Below are 15,926 nucleotides of genomic sequence, written 5' to 3' on the forward strand. Positions count from 1 at the left end.
TTCTTAAGCATCATATAGGCCAAATTTAGCTAACTAACTCAAACAATGCATGTTAAAAATAAGCCATAAGTTTACAAAAAGAAGAGAAAAAGCCAAATTAAAGCATCACAATGTCTCATTATCCAAGATTCTAATTTCTAAGAATCTAAATCTAAATCAACAAAGTTCAGAGGGAACTATCAAGATCTTCATCAAAGTCCTCATCTTCATCAAAATCATCTATAGTAGGAGTTCTTCCACTAATAAATTCCTCCTCTCTCACTTCAACATTATTGCCTTCCTCCATTGTGACCAATGTTGGCCTTTTGCCTTTGTCTTGAGTGCCTAGATATTCAATAAAGTTATAGGTTAGGAGTTAGGAGAAATGGAGAATTATAAATTAGTAGATTCAAAAATGACTATTAATATGTATGTACTCAAGTTCTCACAATAATCATTAATCTTCTTTTTGCTAGGAAGATTAGAATGCGAGCTACTAGAAGCTTCTATTGCTTGAGCATCATCTCCTTCAAAAGGTACCATGGGCAAAGCTCTAATAGCATCAACATCTAGGAGATCTTCATCATGAAACCAAGAAGTATCTTTTGGGAGGATTGGTTCTTCCTTCTCTGTGATCCATTCATCATCTGAATCTACTTCCGGTACCAATATTTGATCATAATTTTGTCTTCTTCTTAGAGCTCTCTTCCTTAGTTTGGTGTTGTACTTCACGTAAACTAGAGCATTCAATCTTTTGTGCTCTAATTTATTCATTTTTTTTTTTGTATGAATCTACAATTGAGTTTAAGCCATTTAAATTTTTAGATATTAGAAGATATTTTCATATTTGAGTGAAACGATAATAACATGGCATTTGTAAGAAGTAAGAAGTAAGAACCTGTTCAAATGTGCTCCCATTCCTTTCACATCCACTAGCACTACATGTCAGGCTAAGAACACGAATAGCAAGCTTCGTCAATTCTGGGGTCTTTGTCCCAAAAGGCTTCCATCAATCAGCTACAAAAGAAAAAAAAACCTGTTTAAGTTTCAAGTTATAAGAAGAAACAACGATAGAGTACTACTAATTAACTAATTTTTACTAAAATATTATTTTTACCTGAGCTTCTCAACATTCTGGAGTCAACAGCCACTCAAGTCCCAAAATCCCCTCGTGCATTGTCAAACAAATCCAATTGGATGTCTGCAGCTAGCCTCTCCTCATATGTCAAACATTCTATCCATGCATTCAAATAGTCCTTTCTTCACTTCTTCACAATCAGATAAGTTCTCCTTATAACGCAATTGGGGATTTAAATAATATCCTGCAGCATATAAAGGGTGATGAAGTTGTGGAGTCCATCTATTATCTATTTTTATCCTAATGGGTCCATACTTCTTGGTATTTCTAGAAAAATTTGCAGCAATATTTTCCTTCGCCGAATCCATCATCTCATAGAGAAACCCCATGGTTGGTCTTTCCTCAGAATCAACTTCCCTTAGAACACACACAAGAGGGACAACACTCTTGATAACATAAGTCACATGAGGCCAAAATTGTTGGTCAAATAAAACTATTGAGCGAGTCCTTATACCTTCATGCTTTTTCACGTATGTAGAAGTGCAACACATCTCCGTAGAGAACATAGATTGAAGGCCTTGCTTTTGTTTGTAAATGCTTTGAAGTGTCAAAAATGCAATAGCAAAGTGCGTCACCGCAAGGCAGATGAGTTCTTTGTTGTTGGTGAAATGCTTCCTCATCATTGCAAGTACATAGGAATGATTATAAATGAATTTCACAACTTGCTTAGCCTTTGGGATTGTGCTTGCATGGATCTTCAATTTTGCAATATCCTCCAACATGAGATCCAAACAATGTGCAGCACATGGAGTCCAATAGAGCTTCTCCCTCTTTTCCATATGCTTTTTTCCACCATTTATCATGTTCTTCACATTATCAGTTATCACCTGCACTACATTCTCCTCACCAAATTTCTCAACCACCTCATCCATATACTTAAACATCAAATTACCATTTTTTATAGAATCAAAAGCATCAATGGATTTTAAAAACCATGTACTAGCAGGATTATTCACAAGGAAATTAATCAAGGGTAAATTAATCAAGACCCTTGAACACCCATCAATCCGTCCATCAATCACAATAGAATATCCATATTCCTTCCAAGATTTTTTGTGGTCTTTCAACATGCCATCGATGCCTTTCACTTCATCTTTAAGGATCCACGTCCTCATCTCTTGCATAGATGGAGGCTTCAAACCTAGCCTGTAATTAGCAATACCATCCACCATAACACGCCAATATACGTCATCCATCAAATGGTAGAGCATTGTTGAACACACAACAACCAACTTTCCTACACACTTCATTTCTTTCTTTCTTCTTCCATTTTGAGTTTAGAGTGGATTGTTTGGTCTGTGAAAATGAAAACTTATTCATTGGACCTCTAACCCTAGGATTAAGGCCAGTCTACTATTCTGTTGCTCAATATCTCTAACTAATGGAGACATAGCACTTTGAGTCCCTCCTCCTGGACCCATCCTAGTCTCTTCAAGAAGCTCATTTCTTTTACCCTTCTTTTCTTGGAATTTTTGAAGAGCAATCTTGCACTCATCTCTCATGTTTTGAGGAACTTTTGGGCAAGGTTTCATTCCCTTACTTGTCCCTGCCAAATGATGTTTAAATCTTGTGGTAGTCCCACTACAACTTTGATCACAAAATTTGCATCTAAAATATTTTTCTCCATCAACTTCTTTTATGTATTTCCAAACAAAATCGTTTTTTTGCCCCTTTGAATCACCTTCAGACATGTTTGTTTTTATTGAACAGGAACAATCAGCAGGTGCAGCAATAACTTAAAACTGAAAAATGAAAATTGAAATCTGAAACAAAAACCTCAGATTGAGATGAAATCTCGAAGCAGAGAGGTTGTAGAGGGTCGTTGCAAAGAGACGAGAGGCTTGAAGGAGTCGTCGGAGGCAGATCAAAGCTTGGAAGGGACCCTCGACCCGTCAGACAGAGATGAGAAGCTTGGAGGAATAGTCGGAAGCAATCGTGGAGTTGTCGGAGATGGACGAGAAGCTTGGACGAATCGTTGGAGGCAGTCGTTGAGTCATCAGAGAGGGAGAAGAAGCTTCGTCGAGAGAGGAGAAGACGTTGCTAGAGGAATCGTCGAGTGCGCAGAAGCTTCGTCGAAAGAAATCGTCAAGAGAGGAGAAGACGGGAGTCTTTGTCAAGAGAGCAGAAGCTTTGTCAAGAGAAGAGGCTTCGTCGAAGAGAGGGAGGAAAGGGTTTTAGATTTGGAGGAAATGGGTTTTAGATTCGGAGGAAAGGGTTTAGATTTAGAGTTTTGGATTTTTTTTTTTTGCATTTTTTTTTAAAATTTATGTTTTAAATCAAGTAGCCCAAAATGCGTATGCCTTTACATTTGAGGCATAAGAGGCGAGTATTTACACCTGAGGCATACGCCTTCTCCCCTGAGGCATAAGATTTTTTTGGATTTTCGAATTTCCACTTACGCCTTAGGGCATTTTAAGCCCAAAACCCCTCTGGTGCGCCTCAAGAATGCCTTTTAAAACACTGGAAAAAAAGAAAAATTATATATACTTTGCGATCTACATGTTGGCCATTCAAAAATTACTAACTTGAATGCATGACATAAATCTTGACAAGAGATAGTCAGACTATTACAAAGTTCAAACTATTTTCATGATCTAAGATACAACTCTTAGTTGTTTTGGAAAGGTTGAGGTTCAAGAGTTTTAGATATCAACTCATATTATGACATTCCTTTTATACAAACATGTAGTTAAAATTTTTTAACCAATTCTAACTAGAAAGTATGGTTTTAAATCGCAGTAGCGGGTAGCGTAACGTAACGGTAACGAGTGTAATAGGAAGCATGATTAGCGGATGTTACATAACAGGAAGCGGGTGTAATGGCCATGAATTTTTTTGAAGCACGCACAACCTTGTGCATATTAGCGTACTTGCATGTTTTAAACTTTTAGCAATTCTTAGAAAGAGTTTTAGTGTTTTTTGGATCCTTTAGTTCGAGTAACTAAGTTATTTGGTAAGGGTAACAAGTTTACATTTGCTTTAAGCCACCATTGATAGAAAATTACGTGTATGTGCGTATTTATACTTCTTATTGTTCTTATTTGTAATAAAGTCTTATGTGTGCTAAATTAATTAATAAAACAGAATACATTATACACTATTAATCTATTAGACACATAAGACATACGAATAATATAATATAAAATAGCTAGAAAAGAAAGAAGGTTGAAGTTGAAAAATATAGAACATAAATATCACATTACTAATATTAAAAAAAAAAAAAAAATTTCCTAACAAGTTAGTACTTTGAAATTGTTAATTAATGCATCTATTGTGAGTATTTAAAGAAATAGTAAATTTTGTATCATTGTCATCCTCATTATAATCTTTTCCCCCTCTTGCCACGTGGTATATTGAGAATGATATACGAAAGAGAGAAAAAAAAGTGAGAAGAAAAAGTAAAAAATAAAATATTTTTTTAGTGTAACAGTCTTGTAAAGGTTATGTAACAGCCATAGCAGCCTTTACGTAATGGTCGTGGTCTATAACGGCCGTTATGGCCGTGATTTTTCCTTCCCACCAATTTCGCAGTGTGTAACAGTATCGGTAACCCAAAAAACTGTTACGTAACGGCGTTATGTATTGGTCGCGGCCTTTATTTAAAACCATGCTAGAAAGGCACAAAACGTGTGGCTTTTTTAAAAATGCGTAAGCCTCAGCATTTAATGTGTTAGCCTTTTTGGAATTCGGTATTTTAGATCAAGCCAAGCTGTTTTAGGCATGCTTTGCCTAGGTGAGCCTCAATTGAGCCTTCTGACACTGGCTAGGATTATTGAGAGAATCATGAGAGGCTTTGTTTGGTCTGGTTTGGGGAGAAGAAAGATCATTTGGTTAGATGGGAGGTGGTGTGTAGGTTGAGAAAAAGAAGGTGGTTTGGGTGGGTCCTGGGAAATTGGTGTCTAAAAACATTGACTTAACGAGTAAATGGTTATAAATATTTTCTTTGGATGAGAACTCTCTTTGGCATAAAATAGTTGAAAGTAAATTTGCATTCAAGAAAAGGGTTGTGAAACTAATGTTGGTTTTAGATCTTCTGTTGAGAGTCCTTGGAGATTTATCCACATTTTATTCCTAACACCAAACTTGAGGTGGGCAATGGGATGCACTTTAGTTTTTGAAAAGACCCTTGAGTGGAGCGTTCAGCTCTTTTCATGTTATTTCCTCATTTGTATTGTGTTTCTTCACTACATAATGGGCCTGTCTATTCTTTTTTTTTCTCTTTCTGGCGGAGAGAAATTTTCATTGGATTTTCATTTCTGTAGACCTTTGATTGATAGAGAGGCAGAGGGGCTTGTGTCTTTGTTGAGTTTGTTGGAGGGTTGCTGTCCTAATAAGGAGGATGTGAAGCAGTGGATGCTGGAGTATTCAGGAAAAAATTTTCTTGCATTTATTTCTTTGATTTCTTCACCCAAGAGAATATGTCCTTTCTTTTCTATCGTATAATTTGGAAGGCCAAAGTTCCCTTTAAAATTAAGGCTTTTATTTGGTTGGTTGCTCTTAATAGAGTTAACACTAACAATCTGTTGCAGAGTAGGAAGCCATATAGGGCACTATCTCTGGATGTGTGTGCTTTGCTTCGAAAGTTCTCAATCTGCCTCTCATTTGTTTGTGCATTGTTCTTTTTCTTGGAGGATTTGGAACAAATTATTTGGTTTTAGTGGGGAAAGTTGGGGTGGTTGTCCAGAGTCTCTGGAGGATATATTGGCCCTTTTTTTTTTTTTGGTAGGAGCAAAGACAAGGCTGCTATTCAGAATTGTGGTTTGTTTGCTGTGTTGTGGGGTATGTGGATGGAAAGGGACATCCACATCTTAAAGGGAAGGAAGACTTCTTCAGTTTTGGTTTGGGATTAGATTCAGTATTTGGCTTCTTTATGGGCTGTTGCTGCTGATTGTTTCATTTGATTGTGTGGCTTGCTGTTTTGTATTAATGTTTTCCTATTTCAGTTTTTCTGTCTTTTGGGAGGATACTTTGTTCTCCTGTTTTGTACATACTTTATTAATATGATTTTTTTTCCTGATAAAAAAAGGTTAGGGGCCATTTGATATCACTATAAAAAATTATAAAAATGAATGATACTATCCTTTCTATATTTGACCATAGGGATTTATTTATTTATTTATTTTTTCGAATGCTACTTTTTACACATTTTTGAGAGGGTGGATTTGAAATTATTCTGCAATTAATTTGAGTCTGATCGGTCTTTTGAACTTGCTTCCTTAGTGGGTTGTGGAGTTTTAGATTGTCCTGTGACTTAGGTGTTGCTTTGGGCATCAAACCTCCGTATTTAGCTTTTTGAGACCCAGTTTTGGCTGCAGTGTTAAGTGTCTTTATTAGGCCATGTTACTTTAATTTAGGTGTATCCCACTACTATTCCCTATTTTTTTCTTTGTTTTGGATGCCTGTTGAGGTTGCAGGTATGATTGAGGAGATTACAAGGGATTTTCTTTGGTTTAGCGTGGTTGAGAAGATGAATCATATAGTTACTTGGGAGATTTTCTGTGGGCGTAAGCATGAGGGTGGATCTTTGTAAGTTGGTGTTTTAACAACATGGCTTTGAGAGAGAAATAGTTGTGCCCTACTACATACTGTTCGACTCTATCTTTGTCTTTGTTTAGGATGCCTGTTGAGGCAGCAGGTATGATAGAGTAGATTATGAGAGATTTTCTTTGGTTTGGTGTGGGTAAGAAGAGGAACCATATGGTTAGATGGGAGATTGTTTGTAGGTGTAAGCATGAACTTTGAAGGTGTATCTCAATAAGTTGGTCTCTAAGAATGCTGCTATGATAGGGAATGATTTGGTGTCTAATGACTTGTTTGGTTCGCAAAATAGCTATTTGTGGAAATCCCTACAAGTGTGAATGACGGCCACGGTTGGTGAATGACAGCCACCTACCATGAGATCTTGCCACAAGCCAGAGGCTATAAATTAAGACCCCCCACCGCAGCTAAACTACACGTCTCAACTGCAAGTTGTGTCCTCTTCTGTTTTTCCATACTTTATTCTTTTTGTACATGTTAAATAGGGACCCGAGTAAGTAAAGAATACACAATTTAATATACAATTGGTTCATTCTCATTCTCCACATGGTATTAGAGCTGGTTTTTTCCTAAAATAAGCTAACTATGGGGGACAACTCCATCAACAGTCGAGAGTCGACAACCTCAGAGACTCTAATGAGTCGAACCAATGCCATCATCAGTTCGAATGTACTAGATGGCTCTTCTGTCCAACTATCGGCAGAAAAACTCAACAGGAAGAATTTTTGAGAATGGTGCCCAGTCCGTGAAACTCGCAGTCGATGGTAGAGGAAAGCTTGGGTAACTTACCGGCGACTCAAAGAAACTTGATTCAACGAATGTTGTGGCACTCAGTCAATGGAGATCGGAGAATTCCTTGATTACCTCATGGCTTATCAACTCCATGAAGCCAACTATCGGGAAAACATATATGTTCCTGCCCAAAGGAAAAGAGGTGTGGGATGCAGTTTGAGAAACCTACTTTGATGAGGAGAATGTTTCCCAAGTCTTTGAACCTAAGACACACCTATGGCAGATGTAACAAGGCGAGAGGGAGGTGACAAACTATTACATGGAGATGCTGGCACTATGGCAAGAATTGGATTTAAGTAGCGAAGAAGAATGGGACTGTGCTGAGGACAATGCACTGTTCAACAAGACCTTGAAAAAGGAGAGAGTTTTTGATTTCCTAGCAGGCCTTAATGGAGATTTAGATGATGTATGAGGAAGGATTCTCAGCTGCAGACCTCCACTATCCACTCGAGAAGTGTTTGTTGAAGTGAGGCATGAAGAGGCAAGGCGCAAAGTCATGTTGAAGGAAGCTACAACCACGGTACTAGACGGCTCAACATTTGTATCCTGTGGGACCTCAAGCAACCAAAGGGCAATCTCTAGTGTGAACATTGCCGAAAGCGAGACCATTCCAAGGATACTTGTTGGGAGATTCATGGCAAGCTAGCTGATTAGAAACCATGGCAGAGCACCAAAACCAGAGGCTATCAAGCTTGTTCAGAGACTCATCCCAAGAGGCAACAAGTGGCGAGCAACCATTCTGAAAGTGGCAACAGCAGCACCTCCAGCCATGACCAACTATAGAAAATCATGGAGATGCTTTTTGGCCTCCAAGCCTCAGGTTAGACACCAAAAAATACTCCATTTGGTAATTTGGCATATAAAGGTAATTTCTCACAAGCCCTATACACCTTTCGTAACCATACACCCTAGATTATAGATTTTGGAGCCTCTGACCATATGACAGACTCTTATCACCTTTGCTTATCATATACCCCATGTGTTGGTAACCTAAGAGTCAAAATTGCTGACGGGTCTCTTGCTCCTGTTGCCGGCAAATGGAGTATTCGAATTTTTGGCTCGATTACTTTAGAGTCTGTTCTTCATGTTCCAAAATTATCTTGTAATCTTTTGTCTGTCAACCAACTCACTAAATAGTCCAATTGCTCTGCTAAATTTATTTCATCCCATTGTGTTTTTCAGGACTTGTCATCGAGGACGACGATTGGTAGTGCTAAGGAGTATGAGGGAATCTACTACTTCGAGGAAGCCAAAATGAGTGATCAGTGTCAAAGTAATTTTGTCTCTATCCTAAGAATAGTGACCTAATGTTATGGCATTCTCGGTTGGGTCACCCCAATTTTCAGTACATGTGTCATTTATTTCCTTCGCTATGTTTGAATAAAATGTCTCTTGATGTTCAGTGTGTAGTGTGTGAACTCGAAAAACACCGAAGAACTTATCTAGGGGTCTCGTTTGGGGGTAGTCCTAGATGTGCTGAATTTTGGAACCCAGTAGTGGAGAGAGTTGCTAAGAGGCTTGCCAGTTGGAAGGGAGCTCTTTTTTCCTTAGGGGGCAGCATCACTCTTATCTAGGCCTGCTTTTCTAGTATCCCCTTATATTATTTGTCTATTTTTAGAATGCTAGTAAGGATTGCTAATAAGATTGAGAAAATCATGAGGGATTCCTTGTGGTCCGGGGTTGGGGGTTTTAGGGATCATTTAGCAAGATGGGATGAGGTTTGTAGGTCTAAAGTGGAGGGAGGGCTGGGTCTTGGAAATTCGATGTCTAAAAACATCACCCTTTTAGCTAGTGTATGGATTTTTCCCTTAGAAGATCACTCCCTTTGGCATAGTGTGATTAGAAGCATGGGATGGGTGACAATGGTTGGGGTACCGGTGGTAGTTTGAGATGTTCATTGGAGAGCCCTTGGAGATCTATTTCTAAAATTTATCCCTTGTTTATGCCTCACATTAAATTTGTGGTGGGGATGGGATCTTGAATTTGATTTTGGAAAGATCTGTGGGTGGGGAATGATATTCTAGTCACATCTTTTGTCTCTTTCGTTTGTGCTGAAGGAAAGATAGTATGATTTCTTTCTTTGTGGTTGATTCGGATAGCCCTTTGGTTTCATGAAATTTTCAATTCAAAAGGCCTCTTAACAATAGAGAACTGTTTGAACTTTCATCCTTGTTATCGTTTTTGAACAACTATCATCTTTCTTTGGATAGGGATACTTGGTCGTTGGCTTTGTGTCATTCGTGGGTATATTCTTGTATATCTTTTTTGAGTTTTTGACCCATTCTAATTCTTGTTTTCCCCTATATTCATCTATTTGGAAGGCAAAAGCTCCCACAAAAATTAAGGCTTTTATATGGCTGATTATACATGATAAAATCAACACTAATAACCTGCTGCAGCTTAGGAGACCTTTGAAGGCCTCATCTCTATATATATGTGTGTTATGCTATGTGAATTCTGAAACAGCACCTCATTTATTTTTACATTGTGACTATGCTTGGAGAATTTGGAATAATTTATTTGGTGTGATGGGAGAATGTTGAGTCTGTCTGGCGTCGGTGGAAGAACTGTTGCCTATTTCTTTTGAGGGGTTTGGTAGAAGGGAGTAGAGGATGACACAATGAAAATGTGGTATTTTTGCTGTGTTGTGGGGATTATGGTTGGAGCATTATGCACGTATTTTTTCTGGGAGAAAATTAAATTGGTAGCTGGTTTGGGAGAACTGGAGAAGATTCATTACCTGGCTTCTTTATGCTGTGCTGGGTTCGGTTGCTATAAGGGAGTTAGTTTTTCGGATATTCAGTGAGATTGGAAGAATCTTCTGTTCTGAATTCTGTGTTTTTCTTTCCCAGTTTTGTTTTATTAGTTTGTGATTTCTGGAATTTTACCAGAATTTTGATGGGAGAAGTCTTTTTCTCCTTTTGGTAAATTCTTCTCTTATCAATGAAATCCCTTCTTTTGTTATATTAAAAAAAAAAATTTATTTCCATGAAATATGGGCTTGAACATAATGATTGGACCTCCCAAGCTGACAGTGGACCACATGGTGTAGGGGCGTGGAAATTCATCAGGAAAGTCTGTAATTATTTTTGGCATGATGTGTGGCATGACCAGGAAGCCCTTAATGTCTTATTTCCAGCCATTTATTGGCTTGTGACAAATATATGTGCATAAGTCAGCTCCTCCAAACCTCATATCAGGGGTTCTTTTGGAAGATCCCTTTCCTTGGAAATGTGGAAGACTGGGCCTTCAGCTCACGGTGTTATACGTTAATCTTTATAACTTCCAGCATCAAAATAATACAAATCATCCAGTTTGGACATTAGATAAGAAGGGGGTCGTCACTGTTAGATCCTTCGACAGGAATTTTTTTCCTTTGGAGTCAAACAGCAATAATTCCTCTTGGACTCGGATTTGGAAGACAGCTATCCCAACAAAAGTTCCCTTTCTTGCTTGGGAGGCAACACTTGGTAAGATTTCACTTTGGATAACTTGCAGAGAAGGGGATTTTCTGTCGCCAACAGAAGCCCCCTTGCGCGGTTGATGTAGAATCGGTTGAGCACATCCTCATTCATTGCCCTTGGACAAGGAATCTTTGGAATATGGCTCTGACTTTGATTGGACAATGGTGGGTTATTGCCAACTCTGTAGGAGGGAAACTCTGGGCTGGGTGAGGGATTTGGGCAACACAAAGGAGATGAAAAAAAGGCTCTCTCATTCCTATCACAATTTTCTGGTGCATTTGGAAAGAGGGAAACAGGAGTGTTTAAAAACTCAACCTCAGCACTCTAGATCAGCAAAGAGCGGTGGTCTACTGCGGTTACGAGCTGGCATAGTGGGATTGTTGTAAATGATTGTAATATAATGACACCCTTCAGCGTGGTTGACTTTTTGTATTTCAGGCTGGCATCCCCTTGATGCATTTTCAATAACTTAAAAAAAAATTCTTGCTTTATGGTATCAAGTATCAACATATTTTTTTGTATAACTAATAGTAATCTAACCTGTTATAACTAATCTATTCCTAGAATAGACTTTTTTTTTGCGTACAAAACATGGTGTAAGAACAGTGGTTTGGTAGGGGAATAGATGTGGTGGTTTCCATTAGAGGTGAACTCCCTTCGGCATTGATTGAAAGTAAATTTAGCTTTAAGGAGAATGTTGGGGGGGGGGGGGGGGAGGGTGCTAGTATGGGGATCAGAACTGTTGAGAGACCTTGGAGGTTTATTTCACAGTTATATTCATTGTTCTTCCATTTCACCAAGTATAAAATGGAGAACGGTTCTCTTTTTTTCTTTTGGCAGGATGCTTGGATGATGAAGGTTCTTTTTGTCTTTCTTCTTCCTATTCTCCATAACCCATGTACTCCTCCTTTTAAGTTAATTGTCAGTTATTCTATTTCTTGGGTCTCCATGTTCATCAAAATCTTTATGATTGGGATGATTATCTTTTGTCATTCCTTTCTTTGTTGGAGACTGTTCACCTATCAAATTCTCCATAGTCGTGGATGCTTCTAGGAAGTTTTCTTTTAAATTTCTTTTATATTGATTGGTTTGTCCCAGTCTTTTTCCCTTGATAGTAGACTATGGAGATGTGTGGTTTTTTCTGTTCTGTGGAGAATTTGATTGGAAAGGAATTCATATATTTTTTCTTGGAAAAGATTTATTGTTTTAATTACTTTGGGATAGAACCTGGTTTTTGGCATCTCTTTGGGATTTTTCTGCTGGTTGCTTTAGGGGGATTTGGAAGGTGGCTTAAAGTCTTTTTGTCAGGCTATTTTGATGTGATTTGTGTCTTATTGTTCTTTTTATTTTCCTTTTTGTTTTTTTTGGGGGATATCTTATACTAAGCTTTGTATTTTCTTTTCCCTCTTGATGAAATTTCTTTGTTTATCCCTGCCCACATCCAGCACCCCCCTCAAGAAAAAAGGATCATCTTTGAGTTGGTTACACTCTTACATTGCGGTCACTAGATGTAGTCATCAATATCATTGCACTGAATCAACCAACCAACAAAAGTTTCACCTAACCAAATCACCGCGACAAAAATCACTGCAATACATCATGCAAATCACAAAACCACCAATCAAATAACCAGATTATATAACCACCATATCACAGATACCAGCAATTCAAGAATTAAATCAAGTAGCCATCAAGCCCTCAATCCTTGATTCATGAAAACAGCCTACAAACCACTAAGAATTCCATAGGCTATTGTCCGGCACTATATTGGGAAAACAGTAGCTCCAAACCAAGCACTTCCAACATTGAACCTGAGCACCAGGACACTTGTAGCTGTATGTCAGCAAAGAATAGCAAAACAAAGCACGCTGAACAGCAGAAGTTTATTTATCACCACCAAATGGATGTATACAAACAGCAGCCAAATATGATCAGCAATTGAAAATATTAATCATGCAAAAGTGCTCCCAAAGACACCTAACAATTGCACAAACAGGATCTAGCCACTTCTGCAACATACCTCAAAAACAGCGTTTATGGCCTATGATAGGCCTTCAAGTCCTAAAACCAATTTTCGCACCCACATGTAGCAGAGGTAGGCACCGAAAACTAGAGCTTTTTAATGTCAGTGCCCATTGCTGACATCATCACTTTACCTTGCTAATATCAGCAATTTCCTCCCTCGTGTGACTAGGGTTTTCTTACTAGTCTCCTGAGAGAGAAAGAGGAAGAAGAAGGAAAAATACATAAGTAAAAAATTTGTTTTTTATGCACTGATGCCATGTAAGAGAGACAAGGAGATTCTATCTTACATATATACTTATATTGAAGAGAAAATGAAGTTGCAAACTGCCCTTTGAAGCATAATCAAATGTTCATACCATAACGGATGCAGAAAGTATCCTAATAATTTAGCCTGAAATATTATGTGGGCTTTTTACAGAGCCTTTTCACTTGACTATAATGGTGACTTTTGGTGTGCACCCAAAAAATGCAGGCTGCCATAAAGAATGAGAAGAAAAAGAAAACCTTTACTACAAATGTGGCTGAGTTTCATCTAGTGATGGAGGTATAAGGCTCTGCTGGTGCATCTTGACTATTTCATGCATTTTAATGATTATTTTTGTAACTTTTTAGACAGTTCATGTGATTTACTTTTTATTGATATATAATACACCTGGCCTTGATTAGACAACAAAATCTGGAACTCACGATTCAGAATCTTGTTTGAAAGAAGAAACTTGCCTTCCACTAGGCGGATATAGGTGCGTTTTCCAGGAATTGGTGATTTTCTTGACTCTGTTTATTTTCTTTATTTTATAATTTTAATTATTTTAGCTTGCTGATTAACTATGATGGTAGTCTTGAAGAAGGGTTCCTTGAATAAGTAGTCTTTTCTTCTTTCTTTTTCCCTTTGGCTTTGTTTATGAGTATATATCATCTCCTTTAGCTTTTAAGCTTTTACCCATCTCTTCTCTCCTTTTTACTAAATTTTCTTTGCTACCTTCCAATAAAAAAGAAGACCGTTTGTTGGGAATTTATAGTTTCTGTTGAAATGCGGAAAAGAAAACTGAACATTCCACTAACTTATGAAAAATATTACATTCCCCTTAAATAGATGATAATTCTCATCTAATTACTAGGGATATTTACAACCTACTGAAAATAGAATATCTTATTGAAAATGGAAAGCAGTAAAATAGGAAACACTATCTACAAAATCAGGTGACATGCTACCCAAATCCCCTAGGATCGTGAAACCAAAAATAGCTAACAAATCAACTAATTTGTTAGCAGTAAATCTCCTAAAGATCAGCCTCTAATAAAGGCTGACAGATATCTAATAATTCTACACTCCCAATCAAGTTGGGCTGTAAATATTGATTAGGCCCAACTTGGAACTCAAATCATCAAAATTCTTTCTTGGCAGAGCCTTGGTTAGGATATCGGCTGTTTAGAGACATGTAGGCACATACAACATCTTGATTATTCCTTTCTCTATTTTTTCTTTTATGAAATGTCGATCAATCTCCATGTGTTTTGTTCTACCATGATGCACTGGGTTCTTTGCAACGCTAATGGCTGACTGATTGTCACAGAGCATCTTCATGGGTTCTTCACCTGAAATCTTTAATTCCTTTAGAAGCCTTCTTAGCCATATTTGTTCACAGCTGTCGTGTGCCATTGCTCTGAAGTCAGCTTCTGCACTGCTTCTTGACACAACTCATTGCTTCTTACTTCGCCATGTAACTAGGTTTCCCCACACATATGTGCAGTACCCAGAAGTTGACCTTTGATCATGTATTGATCCTGCTTAATCCGCATCATTGAATACTTCTAAATCTCTTCTTTGATTCTTCTCAAAAACCAATCCTTTACCTAGTGTTAGCTTCAAATATCGTAGGAATCCATAAACTGCCTCCATATGTTCTTCATTGGGATTGTTCATGAATTGACTCACCATATTGACAAAGAAGCCAATATCAGGTCGGGTGTGAGACAAATATATAAGTTTTCCAACTAGTCTTTGATATCGGCCTTTATCCACTGTTACATTGTCTTCCTTGGCTCCTAGTTTGGTTGTTGAATCCTTAGGAGTATCTGCTCGCTTGGTTGTTGAATCCTTAGGAGTATCTGCTCGCTTGCATCCAAGCATCTCAGTCTCTTTCAAAAGATCCAAAACATATTTCCTTTGGGAGACAGATTCCATTCCTTGACTGTGCCACTTCCATGCCTAGGAAGTATTTGAGATTCCCAAAGTCCTTGATTTCAAATTCTTTAGCTAGAAGACTTTTGAGATTAGTCATTTCCTCTTCATAATCTCCTGGTAGAATGATGTCGTTCGGATATACAATGAGGATAGAAATTTTTCCTTCATTAACAAATAGTGTATGATCTGATTGACATTGAGAATAGCCATACCTCCTGACTACCTTTGTGAATCTCTCGAACCAGGCTCTTGGGGATTGCTTGAGCCTATAAAGGTGTTCTGAGTTTGTAGACTTTGTTGTGTGTAGCTTGTGTCTCAAATCCAAGAGGAATTTCCATGTAGACTTCTTCAGCTACGTCTCCATTGAGGAAGGCATTCTTGACATCTAGTTGGTGAAGTCTAAATTTGCTGCCAAAGATAAGAGGACCTGCACTGTATTTAACTAGGCTATAGGGGCAAATATCTCTTCGTATTCGATTCCATATGATGAGTGAATCCCCTTGCTACCATCCGAGCTTTGAATCGGTTAACACTTCCATCTTCATTGTAGTTCACAGTAAATATCCATTTGCAACCTATTGGACGTTTTCCAGTTGGTAATTCTGTGATCTCCCATGTTCCATTCTTTTCTAGTGCATTGATTTCTTCCCAGATAGCAGACTTCCATTCAGGTGTACCGAGAGCCCCTTGTATGTTATTAGGATTCTAGAATTTTTGAACGTTGGCAACAAAAGATCCAAAATTCGATGACAGCCCCTAATATAACACAAAAGCGTATATTGGCTGTTTTGTGCATGATCTCACA

At 38.0% G+C, this 15,926-nt stretch overlaps 1 protein-coding gene across 2 annotated transcripts in view; it reads left to right on the forward strand.

Annotated features, from left to right (window-relative positions):
* Window positions 1-15,926, forward strand: part of LOC131160112 (nicastrin) — a 92,325-nt gene that overhangs the window by 33,568 nt on the left and 42,831 nt on the right. For both annotated transcript variants that reach the window (XM_058115455.1, XM_058115454.1), the window contains exons 7-8: window positions 13,409-13,480; window positions 13,603-13,676. In XM_058115455.1, the coding sequence (XP_057971438.1) occupies window positions 13,409-13,480; window positions 13,603-13,676 (146 nt within the window). The remainder of the gene's footprint in view (window positions 1-13,408; window positions 13,481-13,602; window positions 13,677-15,926) is intronic.

The sequence above is a fragment of the Malania oleifera genome, chromosome 7, assembly GCF_029873635.1.
Source record: "Malania oleifera isolate guangnan ecotype guangnan chromosome 7, ASM2987363v1, whole genome shotgun sequence".
Lineage (NCBI taxonomy): Eukaryota > Viridiplantae > Streptophyta > Magnoliopsida > Santalales > Ximeniaceae > Malania > Malania oleifera.